A 21,095-nucleotide genomic window follows, 5' to 3' on the forward strand; every position below is an offset into this window, starting at 1 on the left:
ATATGAGTTACGGTATTGACCAGTGTTTCTTGATAAACAATGATGACTGCAAGGACACTATAACCATCTTGGAAAGATATCATTCCCCAATTTTGTACAGAAAATGATTTTGAATATTTTGAACCCTAACCAGCGCAAAATTAGGATTATTTCAATGACCGACGTCAAAATAATTCCTTTTCAAAGCATACAGAGGACGATGCGTTCTTTGTGTGCGACCTGCGGGACATAACCAGGAAGGTCATCCTTTGGAAGGAATGTCTCCCAAGGATCGAGCCCTTTTACGGTGAGCCAGCCGGCCTTCTTTTTCGCCGAAGGCCACGAGATCTTTATTATTCAACTATACGGACACCCCGGACGCATTTTCACCGTCGCCCTACTCTCCCGCGCAAAGTCCAAGTGCGCGGACAGTGAGGGGCATGCGCGCCGAAGTGCGGTGGGTGCGACGACGGCAAGCATACGAGGGCATGCTGAGAAGGATGGTGGCTTGACGAGCGTCGTCTTCCCGCGCGCTCAATGGTTCGTGTCACGTGATCGAGCCCGCGCTGTCCCCCCGGCAGCGTTAGAGGGAGGAGAGAGCGCGTGGAGGAGAGAGAGCCCTACCGTGGCCGCCCGTGCGGCTGAGCGCATTTACAGGATGTTTCACGTAACTTGAGCCAAACCTTAAAGACTATGCAAATGTCTAGTAGCTGGAGCGAACCAAGGTAATGTTGTTGTTTGCCGTTGCTTGGAAATACTGAGATTATTTTCTGCATTCCACCTAATGACATAATTAGTCTTAATTGATTAATCAACTTGTAAAATATTATAATTAGATGAATGGTGCCATTGAGAAAATTGTAGAGCGACATTTAAATACTCCCGATACAGCTTTCTGTTGCTCGATACGTGCTACGTAAAAGTGATTTTCCGAGCGTGAAAGAAGCCCGCGAATATGCGCAAAATTGCCGCACGACTGGCTGGTCGAGGTACATCATGACCTAAAGCAGGTGGAGGTCACGATGAGTCAAACTATTTAAAGGTTAATTGTGGCCCTTGCCGAGCCGCTACACGTGGAGAATCAACAGCCAAGTTTTCTGCACACCGTGGTATTACGCGCCGCTCCTAAGTAATGAATTTACTTGCTCGCGCAAGACCTGGGTGACCCAAGAGTGGCTGACGGTGAGCATCTGCGGCCGCGTCACCCTCATTGTGGCGTCCCTAGCTACCAACGTAAACTTGCTACGCTGCTGTGCACGAGCAGCGTCACTGAGAGGGAGACTAGCTAGCAGCCACACAGTGTCAAAAGCCCGCTAAAAGCTGCTATTGAAAGCAGGGATAACGGAGACAATGTAAAATATTTTGAATGAATTCTTGACTGTAATATTGTAGCTAATCTTGAAATCGGTTAATTATGTTCTATAATACCTCGCGCACGTGGTAGTTATCTACTCTAATATGGAAGAAGGCTGGAGTGAAGTAGTGAGATTATGTTTTAGACGCAGGTCGAGGTAGTCGGAGAAAACTGCGGGAGAGGAGGATAGCTCGCCTCCTCGCACCATCGCCTCGCAACGGTTCATTTGCTTAGACCGCCGTTAAAACTGACTCCTGAATATATATATATATATATATATATATATATATATATATTGTAATAGAACGCTATACTCGATGGCAATCAGCCCAATCAGCAGCTTACAGTGTGTAACAAAATTTTAGAACAACAACAACAACAATAACAACAACAACAACAACAACAACAATAAAATAATAATAATAATAATAATAATAATAATAATAATAATAATAATAATAATAATAATAATAATAATTTTATTTACCATCGGGAGAGAGTGAAAAAGCTAGGGCATGCTTGACTAGCTCTTTCCTCCTAGAACGAAAATACATTTTGCTTCTTTGACTTTCAGCATTAGCGTCAGCAAAACATACATAAACAAACAAACATGAAAAATAAAAAAATAAAAACAGAGCAATAAGAAACGGCAGCATTTGACTAGATAATGTTGCTGTTGGAATATGCAAATAGAAAAGGCACAGATTCAGTTAGTAGTAAAAATAATGCCTGAATAAAACATATACCATAGTCAGCTGTAATACAAACGCCAATCGATGTAGAATAACTATAGTGAAATACATTACGGACAAGAAATAATGAAAACGCTCGTTCGAGGATTTTAAGTAATACTCGAGGCGAAACATTGTAACTCTTTTTTTTTCTCATTTGAACCGGGTTTAAGCTACTATAGAGGCATAAATTTAGTAATTTAGGTGAAGTGCGCTTTATAATTTGTTTGCAACATTTTGTTCTGCAACAGTATACGTGCCACGTATCACAGTTGCCCTGTTGTGTGTATGGTTTCTTTTTTACGGAGAAGTGCTATTTATTTAAGATAAGATACGCGTACATTATATTTTCCTCCATTCGATTCTTTGATATTAGCCGGTAATTGTAAATATAAAATACCTGTATTATGCGTCCTCTTTCGAACAGTGGCGGTAAAGTGTGGTCATATGACACATTGTATATATTACGTAACATATTTTTTTTGCTGAAGTGTATGAAATTTATTTAAATTTGTCACTGATGTAAGACGGTACCTTGCAAAGGGGTCCTTAAGGGACTCGTCCCGTTCTTGTTCCCCGCCTTTGTCCGCGCAACAATGCTAGCATTTCAAAGTGCGCACTGTGCCCATGTTTTCTCACTCAAAATCGCCTGCAGCAATCAAGTCCTGTAGAGACCCTGTGGCATTGAACGCCCTCAACAATCTTGGCATCAGCTTCGACTGCGCAAACAAGGTATGCAGGAACGAGAATGACGACCCTCCCGTTGGTTCAATTGAGATCAAGTACAATGAGATGTTTCATGAACGAAAGCTAGAATTGTGGTTGTGATCGTCGTTTAGGAAAATTTTGCTGCAGCAGACGCTCAAACTTTGCCCTGTTGTTTAGACAAACTCATTCATAAACACAAAAGTTGGGAAGCAACAACGTTTTTGGGGGTGTTCGGTAAATGCGACAGATATCCGTGCCCGACCGATAGAACTTTTTTTCTAATGCGTAGCAGTTCCTGAGAAAATTATTTTTATGTCCACAAAAATACGGTTTAGAGAAAAACAGGTATATATAATTGCCTCTCAGCCCATCTTCGTGCAGCACACAAGTTACGAAGGTTTAGGTTCGGGGTTGGAAAATGTGCAGGGATCTTGAGTTTGGTCGCAGTCAACGCTTTTATCGTTATTGAGACTTGAAAGTTATCGCCTGACAGGTTCTCAATGTGCTCCTAGTCGCAGTCCTAATTATTTACTTCAGTAATTAAACCGCCTTTGAGATGGTAACCCTAATGAAGATAGCAAAATGATCACTGTGCATCCAGTCTAGCCCCGTACCATAAGTCACTTCAACATCACTAAAGTGCAAATTCAAATCAATGATACTTGTAAACGAAGATGTCTATAAAACGTCCCATCGTCATCATTCGCAATGCATAGGTCTAACGGATCACTAGTACGCAAACGTCGCCGTCTACGGCCATCCGAAGCTTTGTTATCCCACGACGTGTAATGTGCACTAAAGCCTCCACAAATTATACGCAGAGCTCGACAAAGATCGGACAGTCCTTTCAGAAAGATTCCAATGGGAATTTGTTTCTGTGGAGTCGCACACACACTTGCAATGCAGACTTTTCATTTTCCTATCTGGACCCTGACCGAAGAAACGTTCATAGCATCAGAGCAGGACTAGCTGACAGCAAGTGTCACGTGTGGTATCTCTCTGCGAATATACAATGCGCCACTATCGTTTGGAAAATACGTTATAGTGTGATCTTCGCGGGCGACGTATCGCTGATCGATTTATGTACCGGTTACCTGGCCTCCGATAGAGTGAAGAACGGGATTTGGTACTGCTTCATATACAAGTTATACCATGCGAGGAATGATATCAGCGCAGTTTCATTCCATTATGAAAGGCAATTTTCGCTAATTAAGCGTACACAGAGGTTTTGCCATAGGAATCATACTGCGGGGGATTGTTCAATGAACAACCAAGCAGGAGCGATTCAAGTGCCAACACTGTCTGAAGTATGGTCTTCGCGGAACCTTGTGGAATTTTAGCAAGATTCTAACGTACATAGTGGCGAATAGAACGCGGAAGATCTCTACAACTCATGAGATAACATGGGGATTCATCTCTCAGGACGGCTATCAACAGGTTCAATTCCGCTATACGGAGACACAGCAACAGGCTACGAAGGTCACAAGTGGCAGCGCTCTGTGCAATGTTGAGCATTTTTACTCGTTTGTCATGAATATCCAGAGTTGTAAATAGCCTTGGCAGGACCGCTCAACACCAAAGTCCGTTTCTAGCACTTGCCCTGCTCAAGGATGAGTCCGTGAACGACAGATGCAAATCATTTCCAATACGCTTGCACCAGGGGCATCATAAAAACGACATCAGATTATTTCACTGAAAAGGAAAACAAAAAGAAAAACATCGCCGCCATATTTTCTCAAACTGGAGGGATACAAAAGGACCCCACTCTAAAATTACGTGACACCGCACCTCCAGTAAAACAATGAGTTAAGTTTTTAGTAGGTGTATTTGCAAAAAAGCTGAATTTGCTCTCATACACGTATCTGAAGACTATATTGAACAAGGCACTCAATGGCCTGATAGTCTTATCACGGGAGCATTGCGGCTCTGATAAAAGTGTGTTTTTCTTATCTATCAGTAAAATTAAGTACGGCGGCGTCATCTATCGGCCTGTCATACAATAATATCTTTAATTAGTTGATGCAGAACACAATCAAGGGCTGCGGCTAGCAACTGGCCCTTACAGAACGTCGCCTATTCACAGCTTGTCGTATGTTGAGACCAACGATCCGATCTCTAGAACGAAGCTTCTTAATAAGGCTTACAGTGCCAGAATTTGTGTCGTTTTACACAATTGAGGTTTACGCGCTATTGAATATAACGAAAGAAAATGTCGCTAGAAAACAGAAAACGCAGTGGTGTACATATATTCGTTAAGTATTAAAAGCCCTCCGTTCAAGGTCTCAACATGAGCCACTGAAACGCGACAGCTTAAATACGCTAGCTTCCGCGAGCGAAACCAAATGTATTCAAGAATACCTTGGTTTGGGCGAGTTGGATTATCTTGACAGTTTTTATAAAAATGCGCTAAAAACGAAGACAAAAGGAACACATACGACAGGACGAGCGCCTTCGTCATATGTTATCCCTTTGTCTTCGTTTTTAGCGTGTTGCTATGAAAATTGTCAAATATATTCGTCTCTGCAATGTCAGAAGCCAAGTTGCAATACCTGCGGTAATGAAAAGGGCATGAATTCGCACTGCATGCTGCCCATAAAACAGTCTCTAAGCAATACCACTAAAGGACAGTCACCGAGTTGTTTGACAGTATCTTATGTCAAAGCGGCAATGCGACTGCGACCTGAAAAAAAAAAAAAAAAAAACTTCAAGGCTTACGAAATTTCTGCATAGTGAACGGAAAATATGCCGGTATGTAAAGCGTTTTATTCAAGTGGTTCTGTGCCATTTGTGTATAGGACACTGCCATCTAACGCACTTTTATTTAATGACGAAATAGCAGCAACCTATAAGCAATGAATGCCACGAATCCCTTATAACAACACATTTTAATTACATGCCATAATACTGAAACACAAAGACGAAAATACTTTCGCGAATGATAGAACTTGCACATACCTTCTCCCGCCACTTAATTTTTGGGAGACGATCCTTCCAAACGTTCTCCACTTTTTGACAACCACTGGTATATTAGCTAAACTGCAACTCTAAGTCAACGATTTCGTGGATAGTTCCCTTAAGCTCTCGAAATGTCCTGACGTTTATGCGCTGAGATAGCGCACGCTTAATGTAAAAAGTTTTGGTGCCCATTTTTGAGCGTGGAAATCTTCCTGTGTTTAATGGTTCGGGCAATATTACTTTGTTGCATTAGCGCAACTGATATACATTTTTTATCTTCTGCAGAAAACCTTTGCTTGCCCGGACGTATTTCGCCGAAGTAAAGTGATGTTTGCCTATCCCCATTTTACACTATTTCAGCTTGAAATGAGCGCTGTTCTGAACATGGGCGTTTCTCCAGATCGCATAGTGCTTGCCAGCACTGTCAAAGGCTCGTGGGACATTGACTTCGCCCTCAAGCATAAAATCACCCTCATGAGCTTTGACTCAGTGGAAGAGCTCGCCAAGGTGAAAGACAAGAACGTGAGGTGAGTAAAAAAAAAATGTGGTTGATCCCTCTTATATAGGAATCGGTATAGAACACGAAAGTGAAACGTGTCTTCACAGAAGTAGTGTAATGTTTATTGCACATTGATATATAATGTCTATTGGTGTTTTGTGGCTAAAGCGCCCTTAGGCGTTGATGCACCCACGCTGACGCCTGGTGGCACGTCTCCTCCATCACGACTACCAACGTCGATGACCATGAGCAACCGTCGTGCATATGGAAGCTGCACTACGCTGCACACGCTAGCACAACGCGAAAGACGAAGCACGTAACTGACACACTAATACAACGCGCAAGACAAAGCACGTAACTGAATCGTCACCGAGTCAAATCAGCGCGTACAGCGCGTCGTAATTGCAGCCTCCGCGATCAACTTCAGAAACATTTTCAGAGCTAATTGCGGAGGCCACGCTCCGCTGTGCTGAGTACGGTGAACGCCACTACCAACGCCACCTAGGTGGCGTTGGTAGTGCTTCTTGATTAAAGCCCCTCAACATTGAGGGGCTTTAGTCGTACCTAGGGAGCCTGCATGCAACTTGCATGTGGGCTCCCTAGTCGTACCCTCTGGGTAGCGTCACATCGCGGCAACTGACTGAACTAAGGCGAACCAACGGCTAACATTGCGGAGCGAGCGATTGCACCGGCATTGAAAAAAGTTGTCGCAGTTTCACCTGAAAGGCGAAGCATCAATTGCGATAGCAAATTTGAAGAGAGCTATATGGAGTAATGATAGCAGCTTTATCAGCTGTATAAACTTTGACATGCAGCAGCACCGGCAACACGCAGAACTGTTCTCGATGCCGCCGGCGTTTTGCCCGCGTTCGCTCAAAATGCGTGTGGCGTTGGTGACTGTTGCCGGAGCCTCTGATATAAATAGGCACTCGGTGCCGCAGCTAAACGTCGCCTCCCTCCCCCCCCTCCCCTCCCCCACACCCTTTCGCGCGCCGGAAGAAGGTACGTTTACTCTACATATATGGTGATTGTACAGGAGGAAAGAGACGCCTACTTCTGCAGCCCTTAAGGGAGCACAGCGCAGAACGCGCGTTTCTTCTCCGCCGTGCGTTCACTCCCCGTGAAAGCGCGCGTCCCTAGCGCTCTTTCACTCGCACATACAGCGTTCGGCGGCGCGCGGCGACGATTTCATCTCCATTGACGTCATACGGAACCTCACGGCGACGGCGACGGCGACGCCGACGGCAGAAATCTGCTTTTGAGTGTCCATATAATTGCTATCGCTATAAAAATAGAGGAGGCGCTGGCTGGACGCTCGTATCATTGTCGATTCTATGCTTTCCAATTTCAATTTTTTTTTGTGCAAGCAATATCCGTCTGTTCGAGTAGACCAGCTCATGAAGTGTAATTGTGCTATCTGCCACAGGCAACCTTTAAACATTTTTGAAAGTGTTCGCGAAAACACCCTGTAGATCTCGTATGTGCCAGGCAATGTCTTAGTTTCTCAATAAGATTCAGCTGGAACCAAGGCGAGTCCTGCTGCTCAGAGCATGGCTACATAAACTCGTAGAGTGGATATCTGGGTGTGTCTCGCCGTGCCGGGTGTATTCGCGCCAGATGTCTTCTCAGGATGGTCACATCTCATCTATTCTGCATGGCGTGCTTATCTCTACATGTACGATCTGTTACAACCGCATCCCAGCATTTTACTCTTTCGTACTGCATGAAAGCTGCAGTCATGAGGAGAGTAAGGGTTACTTCCTTAATGGAATAAACGATATAACATTTTTTTGTAAAATTACGGGAAACAATAAACAAATTGCTTTGGTTGCGCATCACGATCAAGCAAACAGAAATATGTTATGAAAATTGGCATGATTTTTCTCTCTTTTTTGCACAAGAACATTTAACGATGTATGCGAAAGCACTTGCACCCACACTCGCTTTTAAGGACACGAAATCTACCTCCACGAAGCGATGATCGTCACGCTCGGGGTTATGTGGCGGCATGATAAAGAATGAGGCTGCGACGTATTAAGAAATAAGCGCAATGATGTCGGTGACTGTGCTCATCGAGGGGAAGTGTCATAATGAGTAGAGCTGAGCTGATTTGCGTAGACAGTGTCGTTACATGTAGTAAATAATCTTTGAATGAGTGCTCTGCTTTTGTACACAGGATCGCACATGCACTTACGGAAATCAGCATAATTAAAGTTCACTTCTGCGTTGGTGTTCCTAACGACATATACGCAGTAATAGTCAATTGCCTTTTGCAATCAGTGCGTTTCACATTGTGTCACTTGGAGTTAAGCCACTTACGTGGTCCGATTTTCGCACCTAATGGATTCGACAGCTATAATGCAACACAAAGCACGTTTTTCGCCTTCTGCAGGCTGCTTCTCAGAATCAAAGCTGACGAGACGGGATCGTATAGTATGTTCCACAATAAATTTGGAGTGCCATTCTCTGATGCCAAGCGAGTTCTGCAAGGAGCCCAGGCGATGGGATGCAATGTTGTCGGTGTGTCGTAAGTATCATTTTCTTGGGTGACACCATAACGCACCACACTTTGACGAGAAATGCAAAAATGCCAGTTTTTGTTTGTTTGTCGGTGTGTGTGTATTGCATAACATTATTTGTTATCCCTAACGGAAGAACTACGACACACACATTTTCCCTGTACATGGAGATGGTATCTTCATATACAGAGAAAATGCGGCTGCTACATTGTCGCATCATTAGTAGAAAAACCAAGTTTATTCTCAGCGGCCATTCCGCCAGGCAGAGCTATGGGGTCTCGAGAATTGAGCCCTTCACACGCCCACAACTGAACTCAAGCGCTCTCTGTGTGAATGGGACCGCTGGAGTAAAACCTGCCAGGCGCATGCAGCCTCGGAGGCCACGCCACGTGGATTGTGTCCCTCTATAGGCTTAGCAGCGTTAAAACAAATAACCGATCTCAGTAATAACGACAAAAGATCGCTTATACTTTGTCCTCCACGTGCACCTACAGGCAATTGAAGCTCCTGTTGCAACTTCTGGAAAGAAACAACTTCGCTTGACATTCGGTTGCGAGTCTGCAAGGCGCACAAGTCTGATGTCTTTTTGAATAAAGAAAAACTTTTGAATAGCCCTTATAGGTATTTGTATAAAACATCCTATGAGTGAGTAAGTGAAAACTATTTGAAAAGGCTCGGCGATTTGGGTTGGGTGGGGCCACAAGCATCCCAGCCTAGGTGACATTCTCGAGTCCTTGCACACGGGCGGCTTCCTCGGTGTCAAAAAAAAAAATAATCAAGAAAAAAGAACTCGGCACATCTCATCTACAGCGATTGTGTAAATTATGCGAGATTTTGGTTTACCTGGGTACCCTATCGAGGCCACATGAATATACCAAAGTGGGGTATGGTACCAAAGAAATGACTTCGCATTTAATAATTTCACCCCATTTTCTAGCCCCTGTGAAGACTTGCAGGCTTGTTTCAAAAAACTGAAACGGACGTCTGGCGCTGTTGTAACGACAATGAACCTCTACTTTCTGTATCCATATAATTTCTACTGTGCCAACTTTTGATCAAGCTTGTCAGCGAGGTACAACTTTTTCCCTGGACAGGGAAAAATTTGTGTCGTGTCTGTATTTGTGTCGTGTCTGTATATGTAAACTGTTGAACCATTGCCACTGCATTCTTTTCTTTATTATTTGCAAGAATCATTAGTATCAATTTGTGCGCATCTGTCAGTAAAGAGCAGCAGGCAACGCCATCGGCAGGTGCCTACATCTCCTTACAGAGAGATAAAAAAAGTCACCGCCATATGACACTCCTTACAGATGGTAAACCAGCGAAGCTGAAAAGTGTGGCCGCGATGTTTACCACTGGGTAAATGCCGACGGTTCCTTAAAGTATCTCTCAATTATTGGTTACGTCTTTGTGTTCTTAATGAGGTTACACACACGTTCGGCTGCGACCGAGAAAACGACGTCACTGACGGTATGCCAGCATTCTTCTTCTTTCTGGGGTTTTACGTGCCAAAACCAGTTCTGATTATGAGGCACGCCGTAGTGGAGGGCTCCGGATTAATTTCGACCACCTGGGGTTCTTTAACGTGCACTACAACGCAAGCACACGGGCGTTTTTGCATTTCGCCTCCATCGAAATGCGGCCGCCGGGACCGGGATGCCAGCAGTTCACCGTTGTCGCTTGCGTTCGATGTCTCGAGTTTGCTCGGTGGCGTGGTTATAGTAGCATACAACTTAGAGAAAACAGCAGTTGGCAACAAAGGCACACGGACCACGCGGGGTTGTGTTACTCCGCCAGCAAATAACAAAAGCAAACAAAATCGTCGTCATACTATCTTTTCTAAATGGCGTCGTACTTGATACGAATGTAGTTGTCGTACTTGTGCGTTCCACTATAATAGACGAGTGAAAACGTATAAAACTAGGCGTCTATAGTATTATTTTTGTGGTTACCGCCTTATTTAGGAAACAGGGAAAGCTTGAAGTACGAACTATTTGCAGCCTCGCGGAGGAACAGTGGCTGGCGGTTATCAGGGCGTGGGCGGGGCTTCACTGCAGACTTAAGTTGTATCCGACTAAAGCAGCACTTGCCCGCCATTGCCGCTTGCGACTCTTCGACATTCAACTGCTTCAAAGTTTTATCTGGCCATTATGTAAGGCAATGAATGGCTCATAACCCCATTAAGCAATCGTATCCCCGTAAACGCGGCCGCCCAATTACGATGACAGAAGAGAAGTGAAATTCTGCGCTGGCATGATGAGTGGCAACGCAGTCAGCTTTGGAAGAAGATGACGATGACGAACGTGGGAGCAGTGGCACGAGCGCGTGCCGAGCCCGAGCACGAGAGCAACCCAAGGGGCGCCAACGAGCCAGCTGCGGAAGAAGACGACGACGCCTTGCCAATGCTGATGAGGATAGTTTTCGGTGGACATGCGGCTAACAGACGCTTTTTCGTTTCGCCTAGCCATATAAAGCTTCGCTTTAGAAAGGTGCAAGTTCACACCGAAAGCTCGTTGAGAATTTTCCATCAGCCTCCGTTATTTCCACATGAGAAATACCCACCACGTCCAAATTTTTGTATTGTATTTTACCCAAAATCGCCTAACTAAACGCCGTGAACTGAAGCGAAAAGACTCAGATGACAAGCGTACCACTCGAATATCGCACTGCCATACGGCTGCAGCAGCAGACGCAGACGGTAAACTACAGCTTTTACGCAATAACCAAGCGGCAAATAACAAGGAGTGAAATGATTACGGAGCGTGCTCATGATAAAAAATTCTGCAACCATAATATTGCATTCCGCCCGGCTGTCAACTGGCCTGTTGTAAAGAAGACAGTGACACGCCAGCTCAACACCTTCACGCAGGTTTCACATCGGCAGCGCCTACGAGACCCCTGAGACCTTCTCTCGCACAATTGAAACTGCAAAAGCTGTATTCGATGTGGCAGCGAGCATGGGAACTTACATGACAGTACTTGACATTGGTGGAGGCTTTCCCGGAGGACTGAGAAAACGTGACAACTTTCTTAAGGTATATACGTTTTTCCATTGTGCGCATGTATTCGTTCTGTTTGAGGGGCATTTACTAGCTGCTGTTAGATTACAATATCAACGATTGTTGTATTTTTTTCGCAGCTTTCACTTAATTCACACGCAGAAGTTCGATACATTTCAGTCAGTTTTTCTACTCGCCGCGGTAGCTTAGTGGCTACAGCGTTGCGCTGTTGAGCTTGAGCTGGTGGGTTCAATCCCGACCGCGGCCGTCGCAGTTCGATGTGGGCGAAATACAATGATGCTCGTGTACTTACATTTAGGAGCATGTTAAAGAATCCCAGGTAGTGAAAGTAACTCGGAATCCCCTACAACAGCATGCTTCCTAATCGGACTGTGGTTGTAACATTTGAAGCCTAAGAAATTACAATTTATTTAAATTAAGTTTATCTGCTTTCTTAAAGCAGCGCTCCGAGATTGTCAATGCCATTACATTTCTAACTTTGCAATTGCTGTTATGACGAAAACGGTCACGTTGATCACTGTTTGAGCACTTGGCGACGCGTCGAGAATACAAACACACCGGTGCTGAAACCGACCACTGAACAGTGGCTTGCATGTACGTAAAACAAAGCCTGCAAACGCGAGATGTGCCCCCTATGATAGTAGAATCTATTTGTCGACTTTGTATACATTACACGTTGTCGAGATTACCTACTTTATATTTGGTACACACGAGAAACAGCCGATTCAGCACCCATTGCGAACCAATCTGTGGTTAATATACATATATAGAGGGGGACTTCTTGTTCAGGCACAAAATTTTAAAATTTCTCCAATTGCTTTACGTATATTTGCCAACACAGGCCATGTTTTATGCCGTTTCGTACAAGAGGGCCGCACAAGCTTAGTGCGACGAAAACCGACGTTCAAAGTTGGCGGAAATTTCCGCCTCTAGTTCGGACGGTTGCAAAATTGTGCTGGCCATCGAAGGACTAGCCTAATTGCATCGCTTGTTTGCGTGCAGGTGTGCGAGAATATTCGTTCGGCGACTGATCTTCTGTTCCCAGCATCGAGTGGCGTGCAGCTCATTGCAGAGCCAGGACAGTTTTTCATCACGTCATGCTATGCGCTGGTCGTACAGGTTATTGGAAAGAGGCGTAGAGATCTCGTAGTGGACGGTACGTAGTTTTATTGCTCTTTCACTGCTCATTCGTTTTAGTTGCAACTTGTGATCACTTAAGCGTTACCTTCACGAAAGAACTGCAAATAGGGCATTGTATCGAGCGCTCATAACGGTTCAGCACCGTGAGCTCAGAGGTTACGGCAAAGAAGCTTCAAGACTAGTTTCAAGCTGCGGTAGGACTGTATTTGGGAGCTTACTGCAGCTGCTTGTAGGTTTAAAAAGATCCCGTATCAATCAATGCTTGAACTGGCACACCTTCTACACACACTATTAAAGTACTGGCCGGGCACTCTTGAGGAATTGTAGTCTGTGCGAGCCATGCAGCTTTCCTTCCAAAAACTGCACCATCTAGTTTTCCGCTTAAACAAATGCTCAGTGAAATGAGTCGTTCGAGTTATGAGAGAGGCTGATCATGCAATGTACAGGTGCAGGAATTCAAAGGGCTGATCGTGCCTTTGAAATCCTGCAGCTGTACAGGAATTAGGACAGAGAAAGCTCCAGTTAGCACAAGTTTTAGCCATCATCATCATTATCATCATCATCAGCATATATTTATGTCCACTGCGAGACGAATGCCTCTCCCTGCGATCTCCAATTACCCCTGTCTTGCGCTAGCTGATTCCAACTTACGCTTGCAAATTTCCTAACTTCATCACCCCACCTAGTTTTCTGCCGTCCTCGACTGCACTTCCCTTGTCTTGGTATCCATTCTGTAACTTAATGTTCCAACGGCTATCCATCCTACGTATTACATAGCCTACCCAACTCTATTTTTTCCTCTTAATGTCAACTAGAATATCGGCGGTCCCCTTTTGCTCTCTGACCCACACCGCTCTGTTCCTGTCTCTTAACGTTAGACTTAACATTATTCGTTCCATCGCTTTTTGTGCGGTTCTTAACTTGTTTTCGAGCTTCTTTGTTAACATCCAAGTTTCTGCCCCATATGTTAGCACCGGTAGAACGCAATGATTGTAAACTTTTCTTTTGAACGACATTGGTAAGCTCCCAGTCAGGATTTGGTAATGCCTCCAGAATGCACTCCAACCCAATTTTATTCTTCTGTAAATTTCTTTCTCATGATCAGGGTCCCCTGTGAGTAACTGACCTAGAAAGAAGTACTCCTTTACAAACTCTATAGGCTGACTGGCGATCCTGAATTCTTGTTCCCTTGCCAGGCTATTGAACATTATCTTTGTCTTCTGCATATTCATCTTCAACCCACTTCTTACACTTCCTCGGTTAAGGTCCTCAATCTTTTTATTTTTGTAATTCGTCCCCATTGTTGCTGAATAGGACAATGTCATCTGCAAACCAAAGGTTCCTGAGATATTTGCCGTTGATCCTCACTCCTAAGTCTTCCCCGTCTAAGAGCTAGAATACTTCTTCTAAGCATGCAGTTTTACCTATGCGCCCGAGCACAAGTTGCCTACTTTGAATCACGTGTCCAAGGTTAGTGCGTAATATTTGTTGTGCACTGAAGACGTCAACAGGTAGACGTTTTCCTTTTGCAACCGTTCCAACACAGGAAGGTCATTTTGGCAGACCAAGGCATATACGTAGAAAATTGTTACGTTCTGCCTCGAGTTTCGTTTTGCTTATTTATAGTATATTCGCTGTAGCACTGGTAGACTGTAATGTAAAACGCCGTGCACGTAATCTTTGTGCAGGAGCACCATCGAGTAGCCATCGCTGCCTCAGCGTAATCCGGTCATATATTGGAGCATTTACGATATAGCCGATATCAACACCGTGGATGCCTGCTGGCCACACATAAGATGTGTGCAAAGTGATTTTTTTTCGTAAATCTACAAATGTAGTTAATTTCAGGAATATTTCTGTCGACGTCGTTGCTTGCAATAGCAATGCATGTGGCTAAATGGCGCACAGATATGATGATGCTGATGTTGACATTCATCTTTTGTCTCCTTGCGTGTTTTATGCAGAGTTCATTTCCCAGTGAGGAACAGCAGACCAGAAGAGTCCCCTTCTACTCGCGTCATTGCTTTGTTAGTTCAAATGCATTGATTACCACCCACCTGCTCTCTTTTAGGCTAATAACCAATTCATCCCTGCATGCGAAAGATGTGAATACGCAATGTGCGTCTCACAGTTTTGGGACATATTTTATATTGTCAATGTACGATATCTGTATGTTCCTGAGAAGGGACATTTTCCTTACATTTTCCGGACGTTTTCCTTCCTTACGCCCAATTCTGCGTAGGAATCAGTCAACCTCACCAAGACGTCTTCATCAATGAATCCAAAAACAACTGCGTATCGCGCCATCTTTACAACTTCTTGGACGTGGGATACTGGCCACTGCAGGTGAGCGTGCCCCTTATTCAGACGCCAGCGAACGTAACCTAACTAGAGATTCAGGCTTATCAAAATGTTTAGGCAGACGCTTTAGAATGTCCGAAGCACGTATATAGTTCGCAAACGGATTGAAGCTCCGTTTCTATCGCACCACCCGTCACAATATTGCAATTAGTTCGCGTCAGCAAAATCAAGTAGGTAAACTTGTTGCCTGCATTACAGGCTTGAATATGGGGCGCGTAAATCAAACGCAATTTTTTATAATTCTACGAGCTGAACAAATTTAGGGATAACAGGTAAGAATATGGTATATATATATATATATATATATATATATATATATATATATATATATACCCCAGAAAGTGGATGAGAAAACGGCTCCGCGGTAGCTCAATGGTAAGAGCATCGCACGCGTAATGCGGGGACGTGGGATTGTTCCCCACCTGCGGTTTTTTTTTTTCATTCATTTTCATTTCCATTCACTTATCATTTCTTAAATTCAATTAGTAAGTACAAGTAATTTCCCCTATGTTGTCCTTGGTGTCATTGTTTGTTGGCTTCTTATCATATTATTAATAAAAATCGGGCCGCTCGGTTCCCTTTCTTCTCATTAATTACATAAAGAGGGCTCGAATCCGGCAACAATGATGCATTCAGGTAGCATATGTGCGTTTATTGACCAGTTGCCATCATTCAAAAAGATCACGTGCTTGTGACGCCTGCGGCAGAAAGTATGTGCTACATCCGCCGCCTAGGTTTGTGAGTGGTGGCGCTGGCTAACACTCCCACGGTTAGTTCTAGTTGTAAGACATAAATACCAGAGAAAGTGGATTGGAAGACGGCGCCGCGGTAGCTCAATGGTAAGAGCATCGCGCGCGTAATGCGAAGACGTGGGATCGTTCCCCACCTGCAGGCAGTTGTTTTTTTTTCATCCATTTTCATTTCTATTCACTTATCATTTCTTAAATTCAATTAGTAAGTACAATTTCCCCTAAGTTGTCCTTGGTGTCATTGTTTGTTGGCTTCCTATGATATGATTAATAAAAATCGGGCCCCTCGGTTCCCTTTCTTCTCGTTCATTATATATATATATATATATATATATATGACCACACAGAAAAAGTCATAGCACTCTCCGGAAATTTATGTTTTGTCAACATTGTGCTAATCTTATAACCAAAGTTTCGCATTGTTTTGAACACGCAGCCACGTGGTATCGAATTATACTATCGTCCTCAGCAGCATGTGAAATAAAAAAAATGTTGCAGTGGCTTAGCTCGGCTATGCCAGGATATACGTAGCGTTAGCAAAGGTTCAGCTGATTATTCTTAGCTTTCCTGGTTGTCTAGATTGTCAAGGATTAGCTTGATTGTCATGCTTACTGCTGCTCCAATGACACACACAAACGCCAGTCAGAAGCGCAGCGGCTCCAGCGCAGTGTCAGACGGCGACTGCACAGCGAGCGCGCGCCGGCGCCAGTGCGTCTACCACGGCTACGACGTCACTCCTCTGGAATGCGCAGACCGGTGGCGGTGAGTCGCGCGCGGCGGCGGCGGAGTGCGCGAGAGGTGCCGGCTCCGGTGGCTCCGGTGCGCAAGCCGTGTGACATCACTGATCCTTGCGCATGCGCAGCACGGCTCTTGATGTGCCGCGCGAAACGGGCTTGGCTAGGCCAGTGTAGCTAACGCTACAAAATCATCTCGACTATCCACAACCGTCATGGAACCATACAAAACCCGCATTAACGTATACTTTTCTCTGTAACTTTGTTGGGCTTGTAACGTGCCTTTAAAGTTTTATTGCGATTACAATTATAATAACGCCGGAGGCTCAAAAGCTCCTGCCGCCGTTGTCATGCTGTGCCGTTCGACAGCGCATGCGCGGCTCGTGCGCAGACGAGAAGGACAAACGAGAAGGGCAATTTGAAGTTTGAAGGGCCCCTGAACCGCTTTTTATAGAAGTAGAGAAAGACCTTTAAAGTTAAGATAGGCTATTTCAGAAAGCGGAGTTATTGGCAATCAAACATGCCCTTCACGGTACTTCCGCTCATTCTTCAATGCCTTGTACTGCGAAGACTACGCCGTAGCCGGGCGTGCACACAACGCTCCGCCTACTGAACGTCACCATGGCGCGCAGTTCAAATTTCATTTGGATGTTAACCTAGATGCCACTACTTCCGATATGCGCCAAACGTCAGCCAAACGCGGTTGTCCTCAGCGAGCCGCAGTGCGCTTAGCCAGTAGACTCGTCACGGCATTCCGCGGCGGCTGCGGTATCTACGTTACGTAGCAGAGCACAGCTACATGCAACTGTAGGGCATATGCGCAGCGTTTGCTTTGTGCACGGCGGGGCTCGAGTGCGTGCTCGCGCTCATATACAGCAGTCTGGTCCTGCTACGTGGTTTGTCCTTCACCAGCTGGACCGACACATAGAAGCTATACATCCAACTTGCGCATGTTTGAAGAGTGAGTACGAACTTTATTGAGGTCCTGAGGAGAAAGAATTAAAACGCTTGTCTGCCAATGATTCTAACCAGGAGCGACCAGGAGCGAGCGAGCGCTGGCGAGTGTGCGCGTGGTCTGACCCTAATTTTTGCGTGGTACGAGGCTAGTTGCGTGTTCAAAACTAGTCAGAATTAGCGAGACCCGACGGACATACGACACTGATAAGCAGGGTGGCCAAAGTTTAATTCCTACGCACGCAGCCGCGGCTGAGCTTGAGCAGACGATAGTCTGCTTCTTCCGGAAGTACGTAATTATTTTCGCTTATTTTCGCTTACTCATTTTCGCTTACTCATTTTCGCTTACTTGAGCCTGTTTATTAAGCTTCATCAATAAATATACACAGTAACCGTAGGAAGAAGCGCCCTGATCCAAACACCCTTTCTGATTGACGTCAGCTATTGGCCAATAGCAGCCGCATACGGGAATCGGCTTTATTACGAAATAAAGCGTCCAGAGAAGAGTGAGGAGCAGGCTTGTGTTGAAAAAAAAAAGCGTTTAAGGGAAAGGTGAATTTCCACTCCGGCTGCGAGCTTCACCCGTCGCGCACGACTGTAAAACTTGGCTGAGATGTTCACAGCAGCGTATGCTATCCGAGGACTATGTTTTTTCACCAAGTACGAGGAGTGGTTCGGGTCCATTTAAGCTCTGTCCGCGGCACGTAGGGATGCAATACTTAGCAGACACGATCGTTAGCGCACATTGTATGAACTGTTGTAGGCGCTTGTCAGCTCCAAAATATCTACACCTGGTGAGGGGCCCTTTAAGTTGCAGTTTGTGGTTCTCCGTTGAATTCATTGGAATATATGATTGACTTGAATCTCCTCCGAGTATTTTTCGTAGTTTGTCAGATAACTACACGCTCTGTTTGGAAGTAATCGCGCGCTACATCTTCTAGCTCTTGAGATTGTGTTCCTGAAAGAGCTGACGACTCTTTCACACGAAGGGACGCGTATCGCATTGCTTTCGTCCAGTCGAAGGACTCGATGACACCACCTTTACTTTTTAATGAAGTTCCACAGAGACAATGATAAACAGAGCATCCGCCTAATTGGCACCAGTGTACAGGGATCTTAGATAGATCGTGACGATGAATTACGTGAAATTTCGACGTTATGTTTTCATTACCCTTGGCTATGCAGGATCCACTGGAAAGACCACACGACATGCTCACTACTGTTTGGGGAGGCACCTGCGACCCTGGAGACTGCATAGACATCACGAAGCCGCTCTTCGACGTCAGCGTTGGCGAGTGGCTGCTTATGGACAACATCGGTGCTTACGCGCTGAACAACGCGACGGGCTTCAACGGCGCGCCGTTCCCCGCGGTGCATTACATCGTGCCGGAAGACAGCGTCAGCTTTGTGCGCCACATACTCGCCGCATCGCCTTTGCGCAGTGGCTACAGCCAGCCCGAAGGCGCGTTGAAGAAAGCCGTTCTGGATCTTTGGAAATCAGAAGCTGCGAGACGTAATTCGCGGATAATGGTTCCATCCAGTGTGGTCAGGCCTTGCTGATGTTATTACTAGATACGTTTTAAGTCATGGAGTGAAGTAAAAAACAACCACATTCGTATTAAAATGAGGATAATGGACAATTATGAGTAGCTGCAGCACTAGTCTAAGCAAAGTAGCACTTTAGAAGTCTGCTAGCAAGTTCTGCTAGTAGTCTGCTAGTAGTCTTGCTGTCACCTGAAATCTGAATTCAATATAGCGTGTTTGGGAACTCGGTAATACCATAATATTAGTGTTACGTTTCGGAACTCAAGGGATCACACGCTAATATGTATGTCTGCAGTACATTTACAGGCAAAGATACAGGCAAAGGCAAAGATACACAATCAAGATGGCTGCCTAGACTGATCCTAACTGGATATGCCACTCCTGATTTCGCCGTAACATAACGCCCCGCTGTAAAGGCGCCGTCTTGGCGCCAGTTATAAGGGAGGCGAACTTGTGGCAAAGTAAGGCTTCAGCCGAGACACATGAACGTGAGTGGGGACAGGTGAGTTAATCGGAGCGATCTCGTAGTTGACATCACCAAGCTTACGCAAAAATTATGTAGGGCCATATGTAGCGTGGCAGCAGCATTTCAAACCAGCCGATGCAGCGGCGACGTGGGGTCCATAAAAGAACTGCGGAGCCAGAGGAAAATCGAACCGTCCCGATGTGGGCTGTCGTACCGGATATTCTGCGTGGTCTGACTCTGTGAGCCGGGAGCCGGCAATCTGGCGCGCCGTGTGAGCCCGAGCGACGACGCCTTGAGCATATTTGGTAGGAGAATTCGTCGAGCAAGAAATGAGTGTGCCAAAAGGCATAGTAGGGTGGCGACCGAACACAAGGCTAAAGCGAGAAAAGCCAGCGGTGTCAGTGACGGTACGAATTGTATGCGAAGGTCACGTAGGGTAACGTGTTGTCCCAATCACTGCGGTTGTTAGAAACGTACATGTACATTTCTGTCAACGTGCGATTGAGTCGCTCCGTGAGTCCATTTGTCTGGGGGTGGTAGGCGGTGGAAAGTGTGTGCTCGGCAGAATAGGAACGAAATAAGTCTTCAACAACTCGTGGCAAGAAGGTGCGGCCGCGATCAGTGAGGAACTGCGGGGTGCGCCGTGATGGAGGGTGACGTTATGTAAAAAAAAAAAAAAAATCATGAGCCATTCCACTCTGTGAAAGTGGATGACCAGTGAAGCTGTATAGATGGTATATCTAAATTTACAACAAAAATATACATAAATGTTTTGGTGGCTTCATTTTTTCACGCAAGTTAGCATTGCTTTGTGGTCGCTATCGCAGATGGCCATGCGTTCGGTGACGACGATGGACAGGTTCTTGGCGACGATTAAGTCCAAAGACGTGCATCTAGTGGTTGCTGGCACCTTGGGATGGGTGCAGCACTGTAGGCCCTAACCGTTCGAGCCTAAACGAGGGCAGCCAATTGCCATCTGCCGCGACACGTCCACGTTGAAGTCGCCAATGACGAGGACAGGAATTTGATCGTCGTGGGCCGCTGCGCGCCACATCGCAGGCACGTTCCTCTGCTCGGGTCCCCGAGTCGCCGCCACGACAACGTTCCGCGGCGCGGGCACTCTCTTCTTCCCGCACCGATGGGTCGGCGGCGCGACGTATGTCGTTCCTCGTAAAATCGCTGTTCTTCTGGTGTATGAACCACTGGCGGCCGTCCCATTTCGAAGGTGGAGCTAAAATGACACCGCAACGTCATCTGCTAGAACGCATGACATTGCGCGCATGTGGGCGGGTGCTATAGGGGGAAATACGTTCGAGCAGATGTCGTTTCAAGGACACAGGTGGCAGCTAAAGCGCGCTTCGATGCGATGGAAACATGCGAT

General features: G+C 45.5%; 1 protein-coding gene across 1 annotated transcript in view; it reads left to right on the top strand.

The window, feature by feature from the left end:
• Window positions 1-19,384, top strand: part of LOC119440568 (uncharacterized) — a 29,360-nt gene extending 9,976 nt beyond the window's left edge. Inside the window, exons 4-11 of the mRNA XM_037705466.2 lie at window positions 187-286; window positions 2,720-2,796; window positions 6,088-6,254; window positions 8,619-8,753; window positions 11,615-11,780; window positions 12,768-12,921; window positions 15,148-15,251; window positions 18,889-19,384. Coding sequence (XP_037561394.2) covers window positions 187-286; window positions 2,720-2,796; window positions 6,088-6,254; window positions 8,619-8,753; window positions 11,615-11,780; window positions 12,768-12,921; window positions 15,148-15,251; window positions 18,889-19,263 — 1,278 coding nt within the window. The 3' untranslated portion in view covers window positions 19,264-19,384. The remainder of the gene's footprint in view (window positions 1-186; window positions 287-2,719; window positions 2,797-6,087; window positions 6,255-8,618; window positions 8,754-11,614; window positions 11,781-12,767; window positions 12,922-15,147; window positions 15,252-18,888) is intronic.
• The last annotated feature ends 1,711 nt before the right edge of the window (window positions 19,385-21,095 follow it).

The sequence above is a fragment of the Dermacentor silvarum genome, chromosome 2 (assembly GCF_013339745.2).
Source record: "Dermacentor silvarum isolate Dsil-2018 chromosome 2, BIME_Dsil_1.4, whole genome shotgun sequence".
NCBI classification, from domain to species: domain Eukaryota; kingdom Metazoa; phylum Arthropoda; class Arachnida; order Ixodida; family Ixodidae; genus Dermacentor; species Dermacentor silvarum.